This window comes from Pseudoliparis swirei, chromosome 14 (genome assembly GCF_029220125.1).
Source record: "Pseudoliparis swirei isolate HS2019 ecotype Mariana Trench chromosome 14, NWPU_hadal_v1, whole genome shotgun sequence".
Taxonomy (NCBI): Eukaryota; Metazoa; Chordata; class Actinopteri; order Perciformes; family Liparidae; genus Pseudoliparis; species Pseudoliparis swirei.
Window position 1 is genome coordinate 9,166,373 of NC_079401.1, and position 25,678 is coordinate 9,192,050.

Sequence of the window (25,678 nt, forward strand, 5' to 3'; positions counted from 1 at the left end):
ATGACACTTGTACAGTATTGTTGCATGAGTATTAACAGTTTAACAATGGCCTTCATGATGATAAGTCACAGGTGGAATTCCTGATTACCGAGTGCTTTGACTGAATTTCGTTGAGGGTTCTGAATGCAGGAGTTTGACTTGTCGTGGAGTATTGTAACATTGTTCAATCCATTTATTATAGAAAAACAAACAGCTGAGAGGACGTCAGGGCGGTGGTCCAAAGGCAGACAAACCCTTGTCAAATAAAAAACACATAAAAAGTGTTATCTTATAGAAGAAGGCATGGATGCAGGCCACTCCCAACATAAACTAAATTCCAAGCGTAGCTTCATTTTAAAGGGAGTACATCATTATATGTTGCTTTGGACACAAACATGTCGATAACGTTGATAAAAGGAATGACAGACGAGAATTTTTTTCCTTTTATTGTCACTCAGATATTTCCAAAGAAGAACACACACAATTTGGCACGGTATCTCACCTCGACCCGGCCAAGTTTCACTCTATCGTTCATTTTTCTCTTTACAGAACAGCAAAAACTATAAGATGAAAAACACAAAAACAACACTGATATTAACTTATTCTTCAACCCCTTTTCTTGCATTCATTTTCTTCGTACCACCATTACTATTGATCCAGATATCGGTTACCATAGTGACCAGAAACCAAGGCCATGCCTGTGTTGTTGGGAGACTTCCATGATACCCGAGTAAGGCCAGAACCAAAACTGTTAATTTGTGGTCGTGGAGCCTTGATGTCTTAGTTGTGTGACGTTGCAGTGAAGCAACACAACACTATGTTGACTATTGTGCGTCGCGGCTCTCGGGAACTGAATGAAGTGATTGATGGAGACAAAGGGGGAGACGAGGAGACACCTTTGTGTCTGGATACATATTTGTCTTCACTTTAAGACCGAGAGGAGGAGGAGGAGGAGGAGGAGTGACTTTTTATGAGCTGTGTCTCTTGTCATTACTGATGTGTGTGGTTATCAACTTTCTCTGCGTGCTCACCTACACTCAACAAACCAACCCACATACCAAAGATATGAACAAGATACCTGGAAGATGACTATTTGTTGATTGTAGACGTGGTGTGGGGGCAAATCAGGGTGAAGCCGGACTTTCGCAACAGCAAGAGTGGAAAAAAAGAAGGTTTAAGTTCCTGAAAATGTCACCGTCGACATCCCGACCTGCTGATTTGTAAAACCCCTTTCAAAACACCTCTGGTTACCCAATGGCTTGCAATAGGGGGCCATCACACATCATCTGGCACATCTTGTGAGTTAGTTGCTCTGCACCAAGAAATAACTGTCTTATTCTGTGCTTTACTATTCTCTCAAATGTGTCGTTTTTCAAAGGTTAGCAGCTTTATTTTGGAGGAACATACCATTATTTGTCGTCATATAAAGTGGCATGGCGGTGATGAGAGAGAGTTTGGGAGCATAAACTCACTTTGTTATAATTCAATGATGAAGTACAACTTTTTGAACCAGGGGTTCACAACTCAACATCTACATGCTTCCACTGGCTCAGATTATGAAAAACAACTAATTTGTAATCAGCGTTTAGGGTAACTACGTATTACTATCAGTCTAATTGCCGAATAATAAAGCCACTTCTATTTGAAAAAGAAGCTGTCAGTCCTCATTCATTTAATTATTTATGTGCTTCACAGCAGCATGTCAAAATATCTCCTGCAAAAACATTTGACGACACGGGCACGTGAAGCAACATGTTGGGGACGGGAACAGGACGTTGGGTCAACTCTCGATGAATAAAACATCACAAACACTTGAAGGGATGCTCAATGGCACAGACTCTTGGGGTGTTGTGGTGTTGTCTTGAAAGGAAGCTCTAGCAAAGCCAGAAGGTGAGCGTCTGAGCCTGTTTATTATCCTCACAGGTGGAAACGATCGGAAATATGTGCTAATTATAAGGAGACGAGATAACCCAATCTTCTGGGTACAAAGAAATTCAATTAATAACTTCTTTTTTTTAAAGCGTGGGTTTTGGTTTCGGAGGAGCTGACGGTAAACCTCAGTACTCCTCTCTACTTGTGCTACTTCTTCTCTCCATGTAGCATGGTCACAATTTAAAGCTGCACACTTGTAGGAAAAAAGCTGTTTGTAATGTTTGAAGTGTAAAAAAATGACATCATACATCTTCTTGCTGTACTTTTTGAGCATAATTGCAGCTTAAAATTTTATTTTTTGTATTAATATATTTTCCACTCCATAGCCATGTACCTCTTTTCTCTGGATGAGGAACTGAACGATACCACCTACGGAAACTATACCACCTACGGAAACTACACGCCCTACATTGTGGATCCAGAGACGTTACTATGTGAGATAACGCTGCCGGCTGCCACAGCGGCTTTGACCCTCAGCATCCTCCTCATAGCCATCTTTTTACTGGCGATACCAGGGAACCTGTTGGTGGGGTGGGTGATCGGCACCAGCAGACAGAAGCTGACTCCTTCTGACGTGTACTTGTTCCACCTGACGATAGCGGACGGTCTGATGGCCCTGACCATCCCATTCTGGGCCGTGGCCCTGATTGAAGGCTGGATCTTCGGAGACTTCCTGTGCAAGGTCCTCAGCCTCGTCATGGAGGCAAACTTCTACACCAGCATCCTCTTCCTGGCCTGTATCAGCGTCGACCGCTACCTCGTGATCGTGCACGCCAGAGAGAGCCTCCGGAGTCGCCAGAGGACGCACAGCTGGCTCCTGTGTGCGGTGGTGTGGGCCCTCGGTTGGGCCCTCGCTCTGCCCGCGCTCTTCAACGACACCTCCAAGCTGAACTCGGAGACGACGATTTGCCGCGAGACTTTCGACATCGGCAGCGCCGTCTCGTGGAGGAACGTCACTCGCGGGTTCCGCCACATTTTGGGCTTCTTGCTCCCGCTGCTCGTCATGGTGGTCTGCTACGGCGTCACCGTCGCCCGGCTACTGCGCACCCGCGGCTTCCAGAAGCACCGGGCCATGAAGGTGATCATCGCCGTGGTGATCGCGTTCCTGCTGTGCTGGACGCCGTACCACGTGACCTTGGTGGTGGACACGCTCCTGAGGGCCGACGTGATACAGTTCGACTGCGCTCTGAGGAGGTCCGTGGACTTGGCGTTGGTGATAACGAACAGCCTGGCGCTGCTCCACAGCTGCATCAACCCGGTCCTCTACGCGTTCGTGGGAGAGAAGTTCAGGAACAAAATGAGCCAACTCGTGCAGAGGAGAGCCAGAAAGGAGATGATGTCGGGGGCCAAGTTCAGCAGGTCGACGTCTCAGACCTCAGAAGGCAACGGAGCTATTCTCTGAAACTGCTATAGACGTTTGACGATATATATTTTTTAATCATTGTCTCTTTTCCCCCCAAAGCCATGATAGAAAGTTATTTCCATCTTCAGGCAGAACATCCTTGATTTAGTGTCGATACTTCTCTAATTCTGGTTTGTGGTGCACTGCTGCCATCTATTGACTTTCCTGTTTGTCTTCTTCTGTCTTCTGAATTCAATTTCCATTTTCCTTGCTCAAGTTGACCATTTCCAGTATTTGGATTTTTGGATGTGCTTTTTAGTGTTTTTTAATCAAAGATTCTTGGACTGCATTTGTATTGCAGAATTCAAGCCTTCACTCTTGACAGTGATTATCATTTATATATTATATACTGTCTGATATAAGTATATATACACTGTAAACACTGCTGACAAGTTCATCATTACAAATAAACGGCATTACAGTACTTCTTGCACTGACTCATTTAATCGTTTGACCAATAAAGTTTTTGACTAACGTGTGTGACAAACGTGCAAAAGATAACGATATGATGATGATGGTAGAAATGGACAACAATCAATGTTGTACCTTGGCTTCTTCACAATAAAGACAGATAGTTCATTATTGCTCTTGAAAACAGCAGTTTACAAGGGTTAAAAGGTCAAGAATGAACTCCCTTACAACTGTCACATCACATCACAAGTAATTTAGATGACATGACTAAAATATAAGCAGAGGCGGGGTTTGTTAGATTAAGGCAGACTTGGTTGGAGCAAGGTGAGCAGATATCTATTTCTATAAACTAGCTAAATTCAGTTATATACTGCAGTATATATTGACTGTTACTTATGATACAAAATATATTTAAAAGTTTTGTTATAGGTAGCCTATTGTACTTTATTATTAAACCTTTGAGATTAAAAATCTCTTTTTCGAGGGTGGCCTGGAACTTTATATAAAACTAAGATGCCTTGTCATCTTTAAAAAAGCCTAAAATAAATCAATTCGTTTCTCCAGTGTTGACGCAGCAGTAAAAAAAAACGCAAAACTACATTTCCCAGAAGTCAGTGCGACGAGAGAAGAGCGGGGCAGTGAGTGAGCTAGGCGCTGCAGGCAAGCACTTTCACAAGGTAAGTTATGCGTTTAAGGTCAATTCATTTTCGTGTACCCAACATTTTTGAATATAAATCGTGAATTGGTGCTTTCCTAACTTAATAGAAAGCTCGCGCGCTGTGAACACCACCCGGGCTTGTCAGCTTCTCGCTTTAAACATTGTGTCATTCATTTTTCTGCCAACAAAAGCAACACGAGCGCTTTGTTTAAAGAAATATAATATTATATACTGTTAGCAAGCCTGCTAGCTTCGCTATAACGTCGCGCACGTTTCGAACACGGTGCTGTGGAGGGTTTCTGTGACGTAACGACCCGACCAGGTGGAGCACACTGCAGCTAGCCGTCATGGAGGTGTTACGGTTTAACGGGCGACCCTGTCAACTGGAGACTTTTCACGTATAGCTGTTTTCGCGAATGCCGCTTGGTTTCATTTTCTAAATGAAAATATACGTAATAATCATTACTATACAAACACTGCAATGTTCACGAGGGCAGCTAGCGTTACGTGTTCTTTTCCTATTTTCAACAGCTGTCTGTAACTACGGCAACAACGGACGCGTTGGTTCAAAGTCGCCAGTTAACACGGTCGCTTCTTACACCGTAACACCGGCACGTGAGCTCAGTGTTACCCAGTGCATTGCTCCTAAATATCTAGAAACGTGCCTCCAGGCCCACTGTGTGTTTGACTGGCATGTGATTAGATAGTCAGTATCTCTGCTCAAACAGATTAGATGTTTATTTATGACGACATTGTATTACCTTCGCATTGAAAATGCGGAAGGTTATGTTTTGATCGCCGTGTATTTATTTATGTGTATGCGTGTTACTCAAATAACAAAAAAAGTATTAAACCGGATCGCATGAAATTTGGTGGGAAGATTGGTTATTATCCGGGGACCATTTGATTAGATTTTGCGATCGATCGGGTCAAAGGTCATGAAAAGGTCAAAATCTTCCTTTTACCATAGCGCGGTAAATTTTTCTCCAATTGGCATGCAACTCATGCCAAAATGTTCATAATTCAATGCCCAATCTTGTGATATGTGAAGGTATGCGCTCTACCGAGTGCCCATTCTAGTTTTATATGTATAACCAGTTCTGGAAACTTGTGATGGACATTTATCAGCATTTCTCATATTTTGTACACAAATAATAAAAAAAATTGAAAAAAATAGTTTGTTAATGAAAGCCCTGTTTGAGTTAAATCAGTGTGTTCTAGTCGGCAGTAGTAGAAAACACAGCCAGGGTCTCAGCTCAGTTGTCCAGTGTCAAAAAAGTCTGACTAGCTAACTGACAATGTTATCTTTACAGGTGAACAATGACGCCGGACCCAGCTGCTGGATAGTTCGCTGTCACAATGTGGAACGGAGGAAAGGTCAACGTTTTCTCCTACGTGCCGACGGCAGCATGTAGCAGTCTAACTAACTGGCCATCCTCCCGTTAAGTCCATTAACGCCATCTCCGTATTCTCCGGCATGCAGACGGAGGCGGATTGAAACCCAAAACGTTTGTTTTTTTGAACATTATTTTGGTTGCGAGGACGTCGGGCAGCTGTTGACGTCTAACCCCACATGGGGATTTGACACGGCAGAAAAGGTACAGTCCGCATCACAGAGCGGCCCCCGCTGACTCACGATGGTGGCGGATTGCACAGCAGGAAGTGGAGACGGATCAGAGGGGGAGAAGGAAATGGACCAGAAGGCGCCTGCGTCTGACGACATCGGAGGACATGGAGATAGAGACGTGGAGACGGTCGAGGGCCCGGCTCCTTCCGAAGGTCCCCCGGGGGAAGCGGCGGAGCCCAGAAAGTGGAAGGGGGCCGTAATATTCTTGTGTTTCTACGGGTTTATGATGGCGATAAAGCCCGGGGAGCCCTTCATTACACCGTATCTTCTCAGCCCTGAGAAGAACTTAACCAGGCAACAGGTTAGTGGTGTCATCAGGCTGCTGTTTCCGCAGCTCCGACAATGGGCTGTCCAGAAAGACTCAAAGTGAACCTGTTAGAACTTTTTCCCACATGCGGTGGAGCGCTCGTTATGCAGGTGAATGAATGAATGAATGTCCTGTGGGGAGTCTGCTGATCTATCTTACAGTGGTCAAAGGGCACATTCCTCCTAAGTGGGTCAGTGCAATAAGTTGGGGAATCTGTAGTTAATTTCTATTTCTTTTAACCATGAGTTTATCCCAAGAATCGCTTGCTTACCAAAGTCTTTCAGAGAAGAGAAGATGTTAAATATTTGTCTGTGGAAAAACCCAAATTGAGTCATTTCTCTCTTGCCAGAGAGATTTTGTGTTCACAATGAATCATGAATGTCTCTGTCACCAAACAGTTAGACTTTTATGCCTAGTGCATCGTATTGCATCAATTTGATGAGCTGCAACTATCATTATCATTCGCGATATAATCTGCAGATTCATTTCTGGATTCATAAGTCGGTTGTTAAGGCTATAAAATGTACAAGGATTTTTGAAAAATAAGTCTAGTCACGTCCTTTAAGTGTCTTTTTATTTGACCCAACAATCAAAAACCCCAAATATTATATTGACTAACATAAATCAGAAAGAAATGCAGGAATGTGGCCCAACCATATGTTGCGATATGTATATTTATATCCAAGATGTGCAGCTCAGTGATATTTATTTAGGTATTCTTCATCTTAAAAATAAAGATAAAGTGACATTTTATTTAATTTAATTAAGAAAATAATCAGCAGATATTGTGAACTCAGACTGCAGCTTTCATCTGCCTCGCTGATTTCTTAATTGACCGAATTGTCACTTTCCAGGTGACCAATGAGATCACTCCGGTGCTGACCTACTCCTACATGGTGGTGCTGGTGCCGGCCTTCCTGCTGACGGACCTTCTGCGCTACAAGCCGGTCCTGATCATCCAGGGCGTCAGCCAGGTGGTCATCTGGGTCATTCTGCTGCTGGGCTCCAGCCTCCTGGAGATGCAGTTCATGGAGCTCTTCTACGGCATCACCATGGCCTGCCGCTTGGCCTACTCCTCCTACATCTTCTCCCTGGTCACCCCGGCCCTCTACCAGCGCGTGGCCGGGTACTCGCGCACCGCGGTCCTCCTCGGGGTGTTCACCAGCTCGGTGCTGGGCCAGCTGTTCATCTCCGTCGGCGAAGTCAGCTTCTACACGCTCAGCGCCATATCTCTGGGGTTCGTCAGCTTCGGGCTGACGCTGTCGTTGTGCCTGCCCTGGCCGAAACGCTCCCTGTTTTTTAACCGGACGCGGAATCTGGAGCAAGTGGCCGCCAAGTCAGAACTGGATCAAATGAACCCGAAAGAGAGCGCCGTGACTCCGGCGGCCTCCGCATCGGGCTGGAGGGACTCTGTCTTTGTGCATATGCTGCTGGAGGTGAGAAACGTGACGAGGAGGCCCAACCTGAGGCTCTGGTCCCTGTGGTGGGTGTTCAACTCCACAGGGTACTACCTGGTGCTGTTCTACGTCCACATCCTGTGGAACACAGTCCATCCGGTCACGGAGAACAAGAACGTTTACAACGGGGGAGTGGAGGCAGCTTCTACCCTGCTGAGTGAGGCATTTTTGGAGCTACAATCGTTCGTATTTCGAGGAAGATATGTTGCTGTGTGCTCATAAAGCAGTTAGGATTCTGGGGACGACAAAATATCAAAAGCCGCTTTAGTTTTTTTATTTCTTGCACCAAGTTGCTCTGAAAACTACAATAAACAAGGTTTCCTTTTGAAAAGATCTTAAAGCTAACATCAGAGACAAGTTGTGTATTATACAGATTTGTTACATTATGGATCGCTTTGGCTTACGAGTCTCTAAATACGGTGACGTGTGCAGAACGTAAATGCCTTTCTGCCACCAGCTGTTACCATTTTTATCTTGGAATATGTATATTATAGAAGATAAAGTGACCATGTTAAAAGAGCAGTGATTGCATGTGTGGTTTCAGCCCCATCTCTGTACAAGCTGCTCGTTTTGAAGCAGATGAATGGAAATTTAAATATCTGTGCGTCTTTCTGCAGGTGCACTCACTTCCTTCATCGCCGGCTACGTGAAAATCCGGTGGAACGTGTGGTCCGAGCTGGTCATCGGCGTCATCACGGCGCTGCAGGCGGGTCTGCTGCTCCTCATGGGCACCACGGACAACATCTGGGTCTGCTACACGGCCTACGTCCTCTTCAGGGGCTTCTACCAGTTCCTGGTGCCGATCGCCACGTGAGTGTCCTCGTCGCACGGAGAGGTTTCTGAAGCCGGAGCGTGGTGATCGTCACATCGTCTCTCCACAGTTTCCAGATCGCCTCGTCGCTCACCAAGGAGCTGTGCGCCTTAGTGTTTGGCATCAACACCTTTTTGGGGACCCTCCTGAAGACCATCATCAACCTGATATTTTCCGACAAGAGAGGTCTGGGGTTGGACGTGCACTCTCAGGTAGGCCGGCCGTTACATACGTAAACACTGACCACTTGGAGGTTTTTGACATGCAGAAATATACAGAGACTGAGAAGCAATTAAAATGAAACGCACAAGTCGGGTTTTTAATATTTTTTTAATCAAATTGTCTCAGTGTGTTAAAGGAATTGTTATTTATTACTTATATTTTTGAGTAAAATAGAGTAGAAAAAATAAGGTGGTCACGGCAAACATTTTAGGAGGTTTAGAAAAACAGAATTTAGGTGTCTGTTTTGCAATAAGGGGACTTTAATTTCATTAAATTATATTAATAATCTGACAAAGTGGAGATTTGTCATGTGCCAAAACTTTTGTCATCCTCCTTTTTTCCGTATTTTATGATTTCCAATCATATTTTATGATGCGTCTCTTTCTCCTCAGTTCTTGGTCTACTTCGTGTACTTCACCATTCTCACGGTCGTCTACCTCGTCTGTGCTGCCGTGGTCATCGTCCGTCACTATAGGAACCAGCGAGAAGGGGGCGGGGACAGCGAACAGGTGGCGTCCACAGAGCTCAGCCCCGTGGCTGCAGAATCAGAAGCTCTGTCCAACGGCAAAAGTGCCAAAGCGTAACGACAAGACGACGTCTCGCCTTAAACTGATTCCTATTGATATCTTATCAAATAAGCTCTTACTACAGTCAATAAGTAGTTTCTATGAGCTGCTGAGCCTTAATCAGAAGTGCCTCCCTAAAGCTGCTGCACAGAAGAGTAAATTCTTCTCTTTTTTTTATTGAATACAAAGCACTTAATGGGGCCGTTTTTGTATTTTGTACAGGAAACAAACTTAGTTGTGACATCCTGAACTGTTTTCAGGTTTGATTGGACCCTTTTTTTTTATTTACATTTTTTATTCACACTCCTATTGTGAAGTGACAGTGTTATGTGTAAGTGTCCTTTAAAGAAAGCATCTATTCATATCGGTATCCAGGTATGAAGCACAAAGCACCCTTTCTGTATTGAGAAATCAAATTCACATCACATTCTTATAATCTTATGACATTCACTTGTGTGAAGCTGGAAACTGCAGATTGTACGCTGTACGTTACATAATGTGATTTATTTCCTTTATTTAAGGCTCTTAAATGTAGGAGCTGCAGTATGCGAATATTTAGGTTTATCCTTATTTGACACTGCAGATCGTGCTGCTTTGGTGAAAAATCGCATACAAATAATGTACACATACTTGCATATATATATATATATATATAGCAGGATGAAAAACAAAGCACCAGCTGGTAATTCTATTTTCAACTCTTTATCTTCGGTTCATTACCAGGAAGGCTGGAGGCCCCCCGTGTTGCTCATAGGATCTTTAAATAAATGAACATAGGAATGCACTGTTACTGCATGCAACAGGAAATAAAGTGCAAACGTTAAGTAGTTATCGAATAATGTCCATTTGCTTCCTTAAAAAGTATTCGTAGCTGTTAAATACTGAACCTCATTTTACACTAGACACTGTCGTTTTTACATTCATATTTCCTAATGTTTAGATGTTTCTTATTTAAATAATTGCGGCGATGTAATGTAACTGTGAATCTGTCCGAATGCTGTAGAAAGACAAACCGACATTAATTACATGTTTTTTTTAAAATTCACAAATAAATAGATTTTGCTGGATGAAAAACTCCTCGATCATTTTCTTTTTCAACGTCTCGCATACGATGAATATTTTTCCCCTGGAGCTGAACGGTGTTGATAAACCAACAGGATTTAGATTCAGAAAGTTAACATCCAATTCTTGGAGTGGAAGGAGCTTCATGTTCTTCTTCTGAGGGACTCCATGAGACGTTTGGTCAGCTGCTCACAGCATGACGAGACAACAGCTCGCTTGTTTGTGCCGTTTGTTTCTCGTCAGTCAGCTGTTTATCCAGCTGTGATGAAACCTTTGTGTTCACGACCCACTTCTCTCCTGGCAAAACGCCCGGCGTTAAACTGCATCTACAGATCTAATGAGAGGAGACGGAGGGTCAGAGGTCAGCGTGGGAAGTGAGTCGAGGCGCTCTCCATTGTTGAACTTCGGTCCTGAGGTCCTCTGGGTAAGTCATGATTATGATAGGTAATGATGACCACTCACTCAGTTACTTCATTGGCTTTTTCATAATTTTTTGGTGATAGAAATCGATGACAAAGAGCTCATGTGACTGGGTTCAATGGGTCCACCTGCTGCCCTCTAGTGGTTTAACTTGTTACTGTCTTTATTTCGCTGTTGGACTGAATATGCATGAATTGATACAAAGATAATAACAAAAGGAGTTAATGTTCAGTGCTTATATTCAATGCAGCCCATATAAAAACACTTAATGTATACATATACATTATTTGTATCCAGCCACAATAAAAAACACTAATAGGGTAGGAATACTTTAATTAGATTTTTAGTAAGTGGGACTTTCGTTACCAAAAGCTAATACTTTCAGCTGTGTTGGAGTGCAAAGTATTTTATACGACGAGTTACACAACTAAGAATACGACTGCAGAAAGTGCAAAAACACACCTGTCCTCCATTTTTAAATGCACAACGAGTGCAGCTCCACAAACACAAGTCGGTCCTTCAGAACGTGAAGCGGAACACGCGTTAAAATACGACTAAAGATACACAGGAAGTTAATAAACACGACAAAAGAAAACCCAAATGAAAAAAAAAGTTGCTTATTCAGTTTAAGTTTTGTTTTTTGATCTAAATATTTTGCCGCGGACAACGCTCTGCTTGTTGGCCCAAAACACACAAAGGCGTCTCCTCTTCTGCCCGGTTCCTCCCAACACCAGACCTGCCCGGTCCGGGAGCTGGAGGTGCCAGTCGGTGTCAGGTGGGCTGTCCGCCACAGGAAACAGGGCCACTTCCTGGTATTGTCTAAGCCTTGAGGCACCTCATGGAGCCTCGTGTAAAATCTAGAAACAAACCTCTGGGCTTTGCATTAGTTTCTGCCCTTTTTGATTTCATGATGCATAACTTTAACATTTCCCTTTTGTGTCTTTTTAAAAGCATGTGACATAAAAGCTAGATCCCAGCAGTTAATGGAGCAACTGGATACACTAATGTATTCTGTTTAAAAACAAGCACCACAGATTGTAAAAAAAGAAAGAAATATTGTCAGTATGGGAACGGGAGCCAGGCGTTTTGGCTTCGTTCCTTTCTGAAAACGGCAGCTCGTTCCTATCTTAACATACTTTTTAAAAGTCATATTGAGGCACGGAAATTAAAAAAAGAACGTCTCTGGAGAATGATTGACACCCGACTGGTCCGGACTTCACTTATGACAACGGTGTTTCCTCTGCAAAGGACAAAAGCATAGTCACACACTGCAGACTGACGAGCAGGAGATTGTCTCTTACCGTCTGTTTGCCCATTCTCTCGAGCAGATGTGCCATTAGATGCAGCAGCATTTCCTGCTGTATTTACGATATAAACATATAGATGTTAATCTTTTCATTATAATAAAATGTAAAGAAATCAAGCAAATGGACTGACACTTACGTGGCCTCTCGTTCTTCCTCCAGAAGTCTAATGGAGGGAGACAGGACAGTAATATTATATAACTCGTCAAATCTGTAAAAGGGTCCATTTATGTGATTTATGGATTTACTAACTTGGTTCCCACGGCATGGAGGCTGCAGGGAGACAATCACAGGAGAAGATATGTCAGTCAGCCGCTGTTTGCCTCATACAACCAGCACGAGAATTGTGCGGCAGTATACTACATTTCCCATGTCAAAATACCTCTTTGGTATTTTTTTGTCGAACTTTAAAATGATTTCTTACTTTTTTGGAAGAACCACATTCCTAGAGAGAACAAAACAGAACGATTCAAACTCGCACACGACAAACATCTTAATGCGATCCAAGTGTTCTTTGCTTGTTATTGATAATAAACTTTTTCTCACCTGTTTTACACCTGTGGACGCCGACCAGCAGCAGCACGGCGACCAGCAGAATGATGAAGACCGTGACTCCCGCGGAGACGTTCAGCCGTCCCCCGGGAGCTGAAACTGAAACCGGTGAGGCTTATTACAGGGTAACGACACCTCGGGGGCGTTATGAAGACGAGACACCGGTAATAACCCACCTGCGGAGGCGAACGGGTTGCGGACGGGTCGGCTGACCTCCCGGCCGACCGGATTCTCCAACTCGCAGCTGAACTCGGCGACGCCCGAACTTCCGTCCTTTAAGGAGAGCGGGTTAATGGTGGAGGTGTGAGCGAAATAAAAGGGTGAGGGTCAGCGCACCACGACGCTACCTTCGTGATGCGCAGCGCCGGAGAGCCGGCCGTCCACTCGTCGTCCCGCCCCCACCTGCAGGTGACCGGGTCGGCGCCCGCCGTGTCTCCGTCACAGGTCAGAGTGCAGCTGTCCTCGTCACAGGATGTGCGGACGGTGGGTTTCGGGACGGCGACTGAAAGAAGAGAATCGTAAATGGTCCATAATTTCCCCAGATTAAATCTCATGGAGGAGGAGGAGGAGGAGCTGTCACTCACAGATGACGAAGAGACGGACGTTTGGACTCGTGAGCACGCCGTTGACTTCGCATGTGTACAGCCCGCTGTCGTTTCGGGTCAGCCCCGTGATCCTCATCACTCCGTTCATCGGGTTCAGGCTCCCGCGTTCTTGGGAACGAACGCAGACACGAAGGGGGGGGGGGCGGGGGTTAAACCTCGACGCCACGTTCAGGATCGATCGGTCGTAAAACGCACTGAACTCGGGGCCCGGCGTACCTTCGAACTGACGATACCGAACGGTTTCCGTTCCGTCGAAGTCGGCGGCGATGTTCTGATCGTGCTTCCAGACGGCGGTGGCGACGGCCTCGGAGAAGTCGCCCGGCAAGAGGACGATCTCGCCGCCCGCCCCCACGTAGGCGGTGATCTCTGCAGGACAAACGGAAGCTCAGCACGTTCTCCGCCTCAAGTTTAATTTGTCTCTCTTTCATTCTTTTATCCTCCCTTTGTTCTTACTTTCTGTTTTCTCTTCTCAGCTCAACTATTCTATTCTATTCTGTTCTATTCCTAACTTTACAAGGTTTTACACACCTCAGTTCCACCCTGCTCTACTACTCAATTATACTCCTGTTATATTACTCTCTTCTGTTCTATTGTACTTTAACTATTATATTTCTACTTTCTTCTGCTCTATTCTATTATACTTCTAACTTTTACATTTCTACTTTATTCAGCTCTATTCTATTATACTTATAACTTTTACATTTCTACTTTATTTAGCTCTATCCTATTATACTTCTAACTTACATTTCTACTTTATTCAGCTCTATCCTATATACTTCTGTTATATTTCTACTTTATTCTGTTCTATTCTATACTTCTAGCTTTTACATTTCTACGTTCTTCTGCTCTATTCTAGTCATAACATAGTTACTTTTGCATTCTACACATCTTAATTATGTTACATTTTAATAGATCTCTCTTTCTGCCCTATTCATGCACATCGTTTGTATTGAACATAGATCTATTCTCTTCTCTTCTACACATATTGCCTCGAGCAGTTGGTGCATTAAACTCTATTGTGATTTAAATCTCTGCCCTCGACAGCCCTAGAAGTGCACGTCGGTCAACACTGGGTGTGCACATAGTGCTACACAACGTGCACGCGCACACACCTTTTTCAACCCACGAATCGATACTTTCCCACCGTATTATAAACAAAGAGGCCGCGAGCAATGACGTACGTAACCACCTTACCGGAGCCCGCGGACACGACAGCCAGCAGAACGCACGACCAAGCGGCCAGACGCACGGACGTCTCGCGCGGACACATCTCGCTCCTCCGTCGGCCAGACTGTCAACAACGAGGCGGACTACAACGAGACGCACATCACGGTGTTTAGGGCACGAATACGCGCGCGCTGTATCAAAGCACAGCGAGCTAGCGCGAGACGTAAACGGGAGGAAAGAGCTACAAGTGAAAGTTAAAAAGGAAACCAGCTCCACAGGTTCCCGGTGTCTCCGCCTCCACCGGTACATGCATTATATTTATATAAAAATAAATAATATATGTATTTTAAAATTGGTCCATTCTCCCCCGACATGCAAGTTAGTTACTTCTGGAAAAGTTGATACAAATATTCAATCTTTATAGAGACACAATAAAGAAACTGTATTATTCCGCCTCTAGTGGCCAGAGGTTGTTACTGCAGTCAGAAAACTCAAAACAATCAATAAGCTCCATGTTATACTTTAATTACAACATAAGTATGTAATCTGATAAACACTAGAGCTGAAATACATGCATCATGTATCCACAGGAATATTGTCATTAGTATGCAAATCAGATGCAATTATTAGCAATACAGATATTTCCTTTTAATTTATTTTTCTAAACTTGTCTTTGAACTTGAGTTTAAGGATGAGAATACTTTTTTTGTGTGCAATTTTTCAAAACCAACTTAAAAATGTTAAATGCAAATTAAATTAATTGAAAAGTGATCATAAAAGAGTCATGAAGCCTAACAAATGTCACAGATATATTTAGAGACAACACATAAACACCGAGAACAGGGCTGAAAAGCTGTGTTTCTGTTCGGTGTCAGTCATCAGACTCCTCCAGGTCGTGCGGGATCAGAGGCTCAAGCTGCAGCCACAAACCTCCCTCCGCACGCAGGACGAGTTGAGGGAGACGGCGCACTCCCCCAGACCTGGCCCCGAGTTCGGGGTTCACCCCCGGGGTCAGGCGATACCTGAGCAGGGTCAACGCCACGACGACCCGAAGCTGTGCCAGGGCGAATTTCTGCCCAATGCAATTCCTGTGTGAACACAAACGAGTATTAGTCTGCACCAACATAATCCTCATGATCTCACATCCTATGATTACCTTTACAGCAATAAGGACTCAGTACCTGGGGCCCGAGGAGAAGGGGATGTAGGCGTGGGAAGCCCGTTCCGCTGTGCACTCGGGGCCAAAACGCAGGGGACAAAACTCCTGAAAGAGAATAAATCAAACGGCTCAAAAAGCGACAAGTGAACAGAAGTCTTACGATGTGTCTCCCTTCATTTCTCACATCAGGGCTGGTCCAAACGGCAGGGTTGTGGTGTGTCCCGTAAATACTGACCAGACAGATGGCCCCTTGGGTGGAATCACAGAAAGACACAACTCGTTACGCTCAGTCACAGAATGTAACGTCTGAAGTCTATTAAAAAACTTCCAAAACAGGGCCAAGAGCCCCTCCCCCTCTCACCCTTTGGTACGATCCGACGCCCTGGCAGCGCCATGTCCTGGTTGTACTTCCTGGTGACGGCCTGCACAGGAGCGTGCAGCCGGAGAGACTCCCTGATGCACATGGTGGTGAAGGGAAGGTTGGACAGATCCTCCCTTTAAACATAAATAACGAGATTCATCTTTAAATGGGAATCATTTCAGCTGCACTTAATAGTTTCCCTTGCTCTTAATAAACCTTTGTTTGTACATCGAGATATGTTTGTGTGTGTTTTCTAACCACTCCACTACATGCCGGTCTCGTCCTTGCATCAGATCCATCGCCTCCTGCCTGCATTTCTCCTGATAGTGCTCGTGGCGTGCTAAATTATACAGCGTCCAGCAGATCGCACTGGCTGTTGTGTCGTGACCTGAGGGGGGGGGGGGGGGGGTCAGTGGATGTCAACTTGTGTTTGTGTGACTCATTCTGAGTCGTCGTGTTTTTAAATTCTCGCCTGCGAACATGAAGGTGTTGGCCTCCGCCTGTATCTCCTCATCTGTGAGTCCTCGTCCATCTTCATCCTGCAATTACACGGAATTAGGCAATCAGTCGTTCAAATCTATTGTCTCTCTCTCTCTCCAGCTCTCGTTATTTCTATCTCCTCTCCTACCTTTGACAGCAGTATGATGTCCACAAAATCCTTCTTTCTCCGCGGTGCTGTGGACACGTCGGTATCTGTCTTCGTCTGCTGGCTGATCAGAGCTCGACGCTTCTGGACCACCTCCCTGGTGAACCTGCAAACACCAGATTCCACCCAAATATAGAAAAGAACAAACAAGAAGATGTTGCTATAGAATACTATAGGTTCTTCTATCATAACTGCTCCGTAAAGGTCAGAAGGTCACACCTGTGCACAGTGCTGAGGGCCTTTCTGAAGCGCTTTCCCTGCTCCGTTTTCCAGTAAAACCAGTCCCAGTGGTGCAGAATCTTTTGCCGGCGGTCTATCACCAGCTCGCTCAGCTCCACTATGGCGGACACATACTCGCTGGTCGACCTGGAAAGAGGAAATGAAAAATAAATAATAGAAGAGAGAGGAATCGGAAGTCCACCGGAGTACATTTGAGAAAGATGTGCCCGTCCTCACTTCTGACAGTCGCTTGTGTAGCTGAAGGCACATTTCAACAAACTGTCCAGTGTCATCAGAGTGACGTGGTCAAACATCTCGACGGTCGCCGTGCCCTTTGCGACCAAGTGGCGCCACTTCTCCTGAGAGACGGGAGGAAAGACGCGGCAGAGACTCGTGCGTGAAGTTAGTCTCCCGGATATTAAAAAAACTCTCTTTCGTGGCCGCGTCTTACGTGCATGGTGTCGGTGGAAGTGTTGAACTTGACCACGTAGTCCTTAAGGGTGTCGAAGTGAAAAGCCGGAGTCAGCAGCCGTCTCTTGCGAGACCATTCCGCCCCGTTGCTTAGCAACAGGCTCTGCCCTGGGACGGTAAGAGGAGAAGCAGATTCGGAGATGCAGGTTGAGAGTGAATAAAATATTTTAAAAAGTCTTTCAGTCTACACTTTCTTCGGAGCATATTTGACGTACCGAGCCACGGACGCAGATGACCGTAGATGAGCTCGTCTTTTATCGTAACGCTGGCTGGAGTGGAGGGAGAAAAGAAGAGCGTGTCGACACGTTCTGGTGGCTCCGATCACGCGTCCAAACAGTTGGTGTCCAGTGATTATACACTACCAGGTGCCATGAGCAGAGGTTTGACGTAGTCAGGGTGGAAGAGCCGGACCAGGTGATAGAAAGGGCCGATGAACCAGCTGCAGGAGTGCGTGTACATCCGCACCAAGTCGTCCACCTGCAGGAGGCCTTCCTCCGAGCTCTGCATCTTTGGGCGGTTCAAAACGAAACATTACTAAAATGCATTGTGATTTCAATTGAACGTTTAAACCCAGAGAGGTCACAGCGGAGTGAGTGGGTGTTCAACGCTTTGCTGGAATCTCACCGCAAAGGAAATGAACCAGAAAGAGGAAATATCGTAACACTCTGACACATCGACGGTTAGATTTCCTTATGTCTTGTTTCAACACTCGAGGGTTACGATAACGGCGTTGCATTTAAAGTGAAGTTTATTTATATTGCACAAAGTGTCCCAAAGTGCAGTACAGGCGTCAATTAAAACAATTCAGTTCAAGAACGGGCCCAAACAATTCAACAGTTAAAAGAGCAAAGTACAATACATTGTAAAAGATGGTGAAATAAAAAAAATATACAGAAGACAAAAACAGGCCATAGAATATTCAAATCAGCCAAATGCCAGTGTAAACAGGTGTGTTTTGACATTAAATGTGACGGACGGGGCGACTGCACAATGATTAAACCGACAATCATGACTGCAGGGTCGGTGCTCCCCCAGGTGTGCGTCTCCTACCTGGCCCAGGTGGCCCAACAGCCAGGAGTTGGCATGTGGCTTGCTGAAGCAGGACAGCCTGTACGTGAACCAGGCGTGTCGCGCCAACAGCCTCGCCGTCCAAACCGAAACCAGGGCTCCCAGTCCTGCAGCGAGCACAACCAGGACCCGACAGAGGCTCGTCCAGCTGAGGACGGCCCAGAGGAGAGACATCCCGGGACAGAGAGCGATCCAGAGGCTGTGACTGTTCACGTGTGAGAGGTGACTGGAGAAATGTGCAGAAACCAAACGGTTCCACCCAATGATGTCAACAGAAGGAAGTGCTGTCAACATTATGAGTGTCCTTTACGAGTCAACCAGTCAAACCACGAGAACCATTCACTTGGTAAATTCACTTATGAATGTATTTATTCTGTTAAGTTTATGTATCTTAAAAAGACAATAGCCAGTGCTAAAGATATTTCCTAAAAATATTTTTATCTTTTCATCATCTTCATTTTTTTCTTGACAATTATGTGAACATTGTTTTATTATAAGAATTAATCATTGAAGAAATGGAAACATTTTTCTTTACTTGAATTTTAGAAGTTAAGCTTAGTATAACGATCTGAAATGCTTAAAACACAAAAGTCATAACTATTGAAAGATTAACGTTAATTAAGGAAACATTCCAGACCACCTGTTTCTAAATCTAACTGACGTCTCTAAAAGCTCAAACTATAAACTTCACATCATTTATATAAATAAATTAACTCTTGTGTCTTTGTGTATTTAGAAAAGCGCTATATAAGTTTGAATTATTATTATTATTATTATAACTCGACAAAGAAGATTACATCAATTTTAAACCGTAAAACTCTCGTTGGCCTCGTCTTTGCGTCACGCCGTGCGCGCTCCCGCGACGACACACGCGCGCCTCGGCACGCCGCTCCGGTTGCACCTGAGCGGACGAACCCGGCACCGACTCAAATCCCGAGTTTTAACTGGAAATAAGATCGGAAATCTTTGTTTGACTTCTACTGACAGCCGGCAATGAGACGGCGGCGACGCGGCGCTTGTGCCCGGGGGTAATGTTCGCACTTCCGACGGTTTCAGGTGAGTTTTAATTCAACTTTTTGTCATCATATTTGTGGGGAAACGCGACACTTGGCTCGTTAATTAGCGTGATTCCAATCAGCTGCTGGCAGTTTCCGGTGTGCTCGTGCTGGACCTTCAGGTCATAGGGTTGAAAATCACATTTTTAGTGATTATTTTAATGACATATTTGCAAAATGTATTTATGCGAGAATGTAATAGTTTGTCCCTTTTTTATAGGACACCAGTAATACTTTAAAAACACTATTTCAAAAATAGTTTACTGTTGCTGCACTTTGAAATGTATTAATACGTCTCCAGGCTGCTATTAATCAAAATATAACTTATTCAGATATTTGTCGAATGTTACTTTAAAAAAAAAATTTCATTTAAAATCCTTGAATATAATTGTAACATTCATATAGCGTTTTCTCAGAAAAAAATCTCAGTTGTAATGTTTGACACCAGACACTCTGTATTTAGCTATATTTTAATGTAACCAAAATAAATGTAACGTAAGGACTGTTTTATGTAACGTTGACCTGTAACATGGCAATGTGCCTTATATGATAATCAAAAATAATGTTATACGCCTGAATGTGAACTACTAACATTTGCGAATATTAATATTGGATGAGTGAAGGAGAGACTTAAAAAGCAGTCATGTTAAATCTACATTTTATAATACTTAATCAATTAATCTCGTGAATTTCTTCCTAAAATTCTAACACAACCAGTTTAAAAAATGAACAAATTTCATTGTTTTCATTCACATTTTTTTCAATGTCCTCCTTCTTCCTCCGTGTGTATGTTTCAGGTGTTGAGCTTGAAATGAATGAGATGGCAGAAGGGAGCAGCAGGTGTGCCGACCGAGAGAGACCTCCACCTGCGTCCAGCTCCCCGCGGTCGTCCCCCGGCTGCAGCTCCACCCGGATACGGCTGCCTGCTGAATCCCCTCTGAGGTATCAATGGATGATCGATCGTCAGGATTCTCGGCACCGTCGCGAGGAGCTGCTGTCGAGTCCTCCGTCTCGTGTCTACGAGGAACTCTTCTGTACCGGCCGGACCGCCGACATCGTGCTCCCTTTGACCGGCGCCGTCCTGACCTCCGGGCCGCACGGCGACGTGGTGAAGCGAGGATACCTGGGGAAGATGGATCGGGATCGCAGAAGATATTTTGCCCTGAGGGCAGGAAGTCACATCGGGCCGAGCCGGCTCGAGTGGTACAAGAACCAGGAGAAGTTCAGCGCGGTGGAGAAGTCTGCTGGTAAAGCGCCGCTGTTTGGGTAGGTTGAAGCTACTTTAACCAGATCAATAGGCAAATAGAACGGGCATTCGGTAGAGCGCATACCTTCGCATATCACAAGATTGGGCATTGAATTATGAACATTTTGGCATGAGTTGCATGCCAATTAGATAAAAATTGACCGTGCTATGGTAAAAAGAAGATTTTGACCTTTGACCCGATCGATCCCAAAATCTAATCAAATGGTCCCGTTTTAATACTTTTTGAGTTATGCGAGTAACACGCATACAAATAAATAAATAAATGCACGGCGATCAAAACATAACCTTCCGCATTTTCAATGCGAAGGTAATAAGCTTTAAAAGTATTATATATATATATATATATATATATAATTTAGTGCTGTGAAAAATAACGCGTTAATTCAATTACAGGTTTAACTAGTTGTTTTTTTTAACGCATGCGCAGAATGAGCTTCCAATCCATCTGTTGGTCGTCGGGACGAAAAAAAAGTCACTTGCAAAATGAGCTTCCAATCCACCACTTCAATCTGAACTCTGTCCGCTCTCATGCAGACGGTCTGTTCATCGGTAATGATCCTTCCGCAGGTTCACCTCCGGAAACCTTGTTACGACTTTTACTTCCTGTAGATCAGGGTCTCAACACGTCGATCGCGACCTGCCAGTCGATCGCGGCGTAGTGTCGGTAGATCGCATGACATTAAAAGATTGGCCCGCCTCCTGACATGTTCTCTAGAGCACGTCTTTGTTCTTTTATTAAACTAAACGTCTGTTGTTGATCGTATCTCCACAGCAGCATGTCATTTCTGTCTCTTCGCGTTGCGTTAACACTTATCGATCTCCGTCTCGCGCGCCACAGAGCTCCGTGCGCGCGCATCGGGACCGAGCAAAAAAAAAGGTTTCAGCTTTGCAGCGGTGTCCCCGCCGTTCCTTTCATCACGGCCCAGTTCATGAAGAAAACCCACACAGTCAGTTTGCCTCAGCAGCTGCTAGAGGAAGACTAGAGGCCTTTAGATTGTATCATGGTGGAGTTAATGGTTGACAAACAAGAGAAACATGCTCTGTTTAACCCTCCTGTTACCTTTACATTTACTAACATATTTTACCCTCGGGGTCAATTTGACCCCAGCAATTAAAACCTCCAGAAAATTATTAGAATTAATATTGCTTCCCAAGTTTAAGTGTGAGGTACTTTATGTTTGTTTGTTGACTATCTAAATAGCCCTTTAAATAAATAAAAAAGTTGATATTTCTGATATGTTTGACACAGTGAAAAACAGCCTGGGGTCAAATTGACCCCAAAGAACACCGACATTAAACATTGAATGGGGTCAAATTGACCCGAAAGGTAACAGGAGGGTTAAACATTCTGTTTAGGATGAAGATGTATTAATGTTCCATATGGAAGAAAACTGCTAAATAACTGCTGAGTTGCAGCACCATTGTATAGAAGAATGTATAAATGTATATATCCGTCTTTTGTCATAAATCTCTATGTACTCACAAAATATACCGAGAATATCGGTAATATGTGATTAATCATGATTAATCCACAAAAACCTGTGATGAACCCGATTAAAAATGTTAATCGTTTCACAGCCCTAATATAATTGTATTATTTCCTCCCCCCCCCCCCCCAGGGTGATTTACCTGAGGTGCTGTCTTGGTGTGAGTCGGAGTGACAGTTCTAGAAAAGGCCACACGGTGGCGCTGTATGCCACGGATCAAACCCTGGTGCTGGTGGCGGAGGACCAGTGGGAACAAGAAGACTGGTATCTGGCCATCAAGAGACTGATGGAGGAAGAGCGGAAGGCTGAAGAGCATGGCGAAGTATTTGACGAAGAGGATGATGGGTATTGCACCCTGCCCTCTGCTGCCTTCTTCAAAGAGGTCAGACACGATATTTATATATATATTTTTTTCCGTCTCCCATGCATTACATTTAAAGGGACAGAGTGCAGGAGTTTCTGTCATTCAGCAGTTCGGTTGCTGATGGCAACCAGTCAGTTCTGTAGAAACATGGCGGAGTCCGTGAAGAGGACCCACTCCCCTTGGAGTTCTGAATGGTTCCTCCTAAATCACGAAAACTCAACCGCTCTTAGTTTCAGTTGATTATAACCTAATGAAAACATATTGATGAATATTATATTCCATTTCTGCTAATATATCCATCAAACTGCTACACACTGGCTAAAACTAAGATAATGTGAAGTTTTTTTTAAAGTTTGCTGTTCTGCAAATGTAGAATACATTTTACTGATGTATGAATTTGTTGAGGTTGGACACCAGGATCTTCCACCGGACGGCTCTGACTGGAAAAAACAGCGTCTATCAAGCGTTTTATTCCAAATCAGGATACAAGTAGACATCATGCATGGACCCCCTCAGTCTGATACACAACTTCGATCCTCAATTTGCAATTTCAAAAAGATATAATCAAATAAATGTGGTTAATATGTTCCCTAAGGCACAATGATGTCCTTTTTATAATCATCCCTTAAAATTGAGTAAATAGTGAAAGTCTTAAAGTACAACCAACAAGAGTCCCTCGGTGTAACTTTGAAGTGCTACCAGCCCCTCCTTAGATATACACATCCCTCCCCTCCCCGTGGTCTCAGGTGTGGCCCGTCACAGTGAAGCCCATCGGTCTGGGCTGCTCCAAGTCCCTGGCCGGGGAGAGCCGGCTCTGCCTCACGGCCACGTCCCTCGTCTTGGTCCGAGTGGCCGCGTGCAGTAATTTGCCGTCGGTTACGATACCGTTGCTGAGTGTGAGGCGCTTCGGTCACTTGGATGGTTCCTTCTACTTGGAGCTCGGCAGGTCGGCACCGAACGGTCCCGGGGAGATCTGGATGGAAGCGAGAGACCAAGGTAACGGAGGCCTGCGAGATGTGCTGGTTCCACTTCTTTCTGCCTCGCCACTGGGCCGTGACTTGTTTCGTCTGCTCTGTACAGGAAGCCCAGCAGTCGCCCAGCAGGTTCATGAGGTGGTCCGTGAGACCGTCAGGGCCCTGAGAGCTCTCCCTGACTTCAGCGGGTCACCGACCTCCATCCACAATCGGCGTCAAACCCTCCTGGCTTTAAAGCGCTGCAGACCCAAAAACAGAGACAAACTGGCGAGGCCGCCTGGTTCCCGTCTGGCCCTGCCCTTCGGGACAAGTCCAATTAAATGTTACCTCGAGCCGCACAAAGCGGAGCCGGAATCCCCTCGGAGCTCCGCCTCCCATCGCAGCTCCATGTCGGAGACCGGCAGCTACATGGAAATGAAGGTGGACCCACATCTCCCAGTGAGCAAAGGGCGGGACAACGAGTGCAGAAGAGCTGCCATGGCGACGGGGCACCGCTGCAGTGCAGCCGCCTGCGGGATGGAGAGCTGGGAGGACCAGGGTCCCGATTACATGATGATGATGATGTCGCCACCAGGAAGCCTCAGTTCGCCTGCACTGCCTCAGGATGACTATGTGACCATGGCAAGCCCAAAGAAACACTCCACTTACTCTTCGCCCTCCTCTTCCCTTCAGACATCCTTCAACAGGTAAGTTTGACTTGGTGATTTAAAGAACTGCACATGCTAAGTGCAGGAAAACTGTATTTGTAAAGGAAAATATCCAAAGTACACACGTAGAGAAACTTGGTAGGATTCACCACAATGCAAGCCTCAGAAATGACTGTTGAATATATTTTCCATAACTTGTGAAACATAACTTTTGTTTTTATGTAGCTCCACCTCTGACGGCTACTCTCCTCTGCACCCGTCACATCTTCAGACTAACGAGCCCAGTCAGCCACTCTGGCTGGTGACCTCGGTCCAACAGTCAGAAACGGATGCCGGCCAATCACAGATGAGCATCGGCTGCTCCAGCCGACCGCGGGAGGAGGCAAGGCGGGACCCGATGTCGGCCGAGCAGAGACCGGGAGCCCGGGCCGGGTTCTCCCCGTCTCCTGTGAGGAGCGTGGGCCGCACCGGCATGAGTGGTCCAGACTATGCCAGGCCGGTCCAGGCCGGTCCAAACTCTGGCAACGGTCGGTCTCGCCGGGCGGCCTCGGACAAACCTGTTCGAAGACACCGGCTGTCTTTGTGTCTGCCTTCCTGCCTGCAAGCTGAGGACAGAGACTGAGCAGTTGTTAGAATTTGAAGAAGTTTTGTGAAGATCAACAATCTGAACAGGAGCTACTTCTTTATTCTGGTGCATTAGTTACCTTTATAGGCCTTAAAAAGTCAAACTAATGAAAGGATAATTGATTAAAATCTTTAAAGTCTTACATTAAATACAAAATATGTTTGAAAGAAGTTGTCTTTCACACATTTAGTCTGTTATGTGTGTATATGTGTATATATCTATACACGCATACACACACATAACACACTAAATGTGTGAAAGACAACTTCAGTTACAACCGTCAGTTCATACATGAATATACATTCATGTATATGTGTAATATACATGTATTGATACATTTATTGATACATGTAGTGATATATATATACATTGATACATGCAAACATGTATTGATACACACACATACATGTATGATATATGTGTATTTATTTTTGCAATTGGTGTTTTGTTTCAGTTTTCCCCTTTTGTCTATTTTCTTTCTCTTCTCTCTTTGCTGTCGATTAAATCCGGCCTTTGTTTTTGGTCGAAACCACACCGCTCTAGAAGATGCTCCACTGTTGTATGAAAGAATAAAGTCAAATGAATGCAAATGTTTCTTAAGCCCATTATTGATATACAGTGAGTGTGTGTGTGTGTGTGTATACATATATATAAGGATATATATATGTGTAGTTTTGTAATGCATCAAAGATGCTATATTCAATCCATTTCTAATGGATGAAGCCTTGGCCTGGAGGAGGGGTCATCAGGTGGTCCCCAACCTTCTTAGAGTGTTTCAACCCTTAACCACAACACTCTCCAGTTGGCGGGTCAGCAGTGATTGGCCAGGTCACTGCCCCCCTCCTCCAGGCTT

The 25,678-nt window shown here is 44.8% G+C and overlaps 5 protein-coding genes across 10 annotated transcripts; 3 read left to right on the forward strand and 2 right to left on the reverse strand.

Moving 5' to 3' along the window:
- Positions 1-2,239: 2,239 nt before the first annotated feature.
- On the forward strand, positions 2,240-3,737 carry LOC130204807 (C-X-C chemokine receptor type 1). The gene has a single exon (XM_056431774.1). It carries the CDS (start codon positions 2,240-2,242, stop codon positions 3,311-3,313), a length of 1,074 nt encoding a protein of 357 aa, XP_056287749.1. The 3' UTR covers positions 3,314-3,737.
- A 604-nt stretch (positions 3,738-4,341) lies between these two features.
- slc19a1 (solute carrier family 19 member 1) lies at positions 4,342-10,446 on the forward strand. Its single transcript, XM_056430980.1, has 6 exons — positions 4,342-4,401; positions 5,696-6,310; positions 7,171-7,930; positions 8,391-8,583; positions 8,655-8,796; positions 9,199-10,446. The coding sequence occupies exons 2-6, from the start codon at positions 6,020-6,022 to the stop codon at positions 9,388-9,390; spliced, it is 1,578 nt and encodes a 525-aa protein (XP_056286955.1). The 5' UTR covers positions 4,342-4,401; positions 5,696-6,019; the 3' UTR covers positions 9,391-10,446.
- Positions 10,447-11,170: 724 nt separating this feature from the next.
- On the reverse strand, positions 11,171-14,905 carry LOC130204336 (uncharacterized). Of its 2 annotated transcripts, none has more exons than XM_056430982.1 (11): positions 14,510-14,905; positions 13,532-13,681; positions 13,295-13,423; positions 13,058-13,212; positions 12,887-12,983; positions 12,705-12,803; positions 12,583-12,603; positions 12,411-12,431; positions 12,298-12,324; positions 12,156-12,212; positions 11,171-12,094 (listed from the first exon to the last, which is right to left on the reverse strand). In XM_056430982.1, the coding sequence occupies exons 1-11, from the start codon at positions 14,583-14,585 to the stop codon at positions 12,075-12,077; spliced, it is 852 nt and encodes a 283-aa protein (XP_056286957.1). In that variant the 5' UTR covers positions 14,586-14,905; the 3' UTR covers positions 11,171-12,074. The 2 variants fall into 2 exon arrangements, with proteins under 2 accessions (XP_056286957.1, XP_056286956.1); XM_056430981.1 differs by having other exon boundaries at positions 12,705-12,809.
- Positions 14,906-14,986: 81 nt separating this feature from the next.
- Positions 14,987-18,658, reverse strand: LOC130204334 (cytochrome P450 4F3). Of its 4 annotated transcripts, none has more exons than XM_056430978.1 (13): positions 18,389-18,594; positions 17,701-17,845; positions 17,554-17,607; positions 17,319-17,446; positions 17,105-17,226; positions 16,868-17,014; positions 16,631-16,754; positions 16,475-16,541; positions 16,261-16,390; positions 16,003-16,136; positions 15,826-15,890; positions 15,664-15,746; positions 14,987-15,570 (listed from the first exon to the last, which is right to left on the reverse strand). In XM_056430978.1, the coding sequence occupies exons 1-13, from the start codon at positions 18,578-18,580 to the stop codon at positions 15,354-15,356; spliced, it is 1,608 nt and encodes a 535-aa protein (XP_056286953.1). In that variant the 5' UTR covers positions 18,581-18,594; the 3' UTR covers positions 14,987-15,353. The 4 variants fall into 4 exon arrangements, with proteins under 4 accessions (XP_056286953.1, XP_056286952.1, XP_056286954.1 ...); XM_056430977.1 differs by having other exon boundaries at positions 16,231-16,390; XM_056430979.1 differs by having other exon boundaries at positions 15,664-15,890; positions 16,231-16,390; positions 18,389-18,658.
- LOC130204333 (insulin receptor substrate 2-A-like) lies at positions 18,584-24,969 on the forward strand. Of its 2 annotated transcripts, none has more exons than XM_056430974.1 (7): positions 18,584-18,628; positions 19,394-19,462; positions 20,259-20,727; positions 22,348-22,597; positions 23,326-23,575; positions 23,660-24,239; positions 24,426-24,969. In XM_056430974.1, exons 2-7 carry the CDS (start codon positions 19,438-19,440, stop codon positions 24,820-24,822), a joined length of 1,971 nt encoding a protein of 656 aa, XP_056286949.1. In that variant the 5' UTR covers positions 18,584-18,628; positions 19,394-19,437; the 3' UTR covers positions 24,823-24,969. The 2 variants fall into 2 exon arrangements, with proteins under 2 accessions (XP_056286949.1, XP_056286948.1); XM_056430973.1 differs by lacking the exon at positions 18,584-18,628 and adding an exon at positions 18,641-18,752.
- Positions 24,970-25,678: the final 709 nt, after the last annotated feature.

Coding starts and splice junctions, on each gene's coding strand:
- LOC130204807 (XM_056431774.1), top strand. CDS start 2,240: ATGTACCTCTTTTCTCTGGATGAGGAACTGAACGATACCACCTACGGA.
- LOC130204333 (XM_056430973.1), top strand. CDS start 18,641: ATGTGCAGAAACCAAACGGTTCCACCCAATGATGTCAACAGAAGGAAG. Junction 18,753..19,393: donor CCACGAGAACCATTCACTTG/GTAAATTCACTT, acceptor TTCTACTGACAG/CCGGCAATGAGACGGCGGCG. Junction 23,576..23,659: donor GATGGAAGCGAGAGACCAAG/GTAACGGAGGCC, acceptor TGCTCTGTACAG/GAAGCCCAGCAGTCGCCCAG.
- slc19a1 (XM_056430980.1), top strand. CDS start 6,020: ATGGTGGCGGATTGCACAGCAGGAAGTGGAGACGGATCAGAGGGGGAG. Junction 8,584..8,654: donor TTCCTGGTGCCGATCGCCAC/GTGAGTGTCCTC, acceptor GTCTCTCCACAG/TTTCCAGATCGCCTCGTCGC. Junction 8,797..9,198: donor GGTTGGACGTGCACTCTCAG/GTAGGCCGGCCG, acceptor CTTTCTCCTCAG/TTCTTGGTCTACTTCGTGTA.
- LOC130204336 (XM_056430981.1), bottom strand. CDS start 14,585: ATGTGTCCGCGCGAGACGTCCGTGCGTCTGGCCGCTTGGTCGTGCGTT. Junction 13,682..14,509: donor TGTCGTGTCCGCGGGCTCCG/GTAAGGTGGTTA, acceptor TTTGTCCTGCAG/AGATCACCGCCTACGTGGGG. Junction 12,213..12,297: donor GAGGAAGAACGAGAGGCCAC/GTAAGTGTCAGT, acceptor TCGTAAATACAG/CAGGAAATGCTGCTGCATCT.
- LOC130204334 (XM_056430979.1), bottom strand. CDS start 18,580: ATGTCTCTCCTCTGGGCCGTCCTCAGCTGGACGAGCCTCTGTCGGGTC. Junction 17,846..18,388: donor TGTTGGGCCACCTGGGCCAG/GTAGGAGACGCA, acceptor AACCGCCCAAAG/ATGCAGAGCTCGGAGGAAGG. Junction 15,891..16,002: donor GCGTCGGATCGTACCAAAGG/GTGAGAGGGGGA, acceptor ATTCCACCCAAG/GGGCCATCTGTCTGGTCAGT.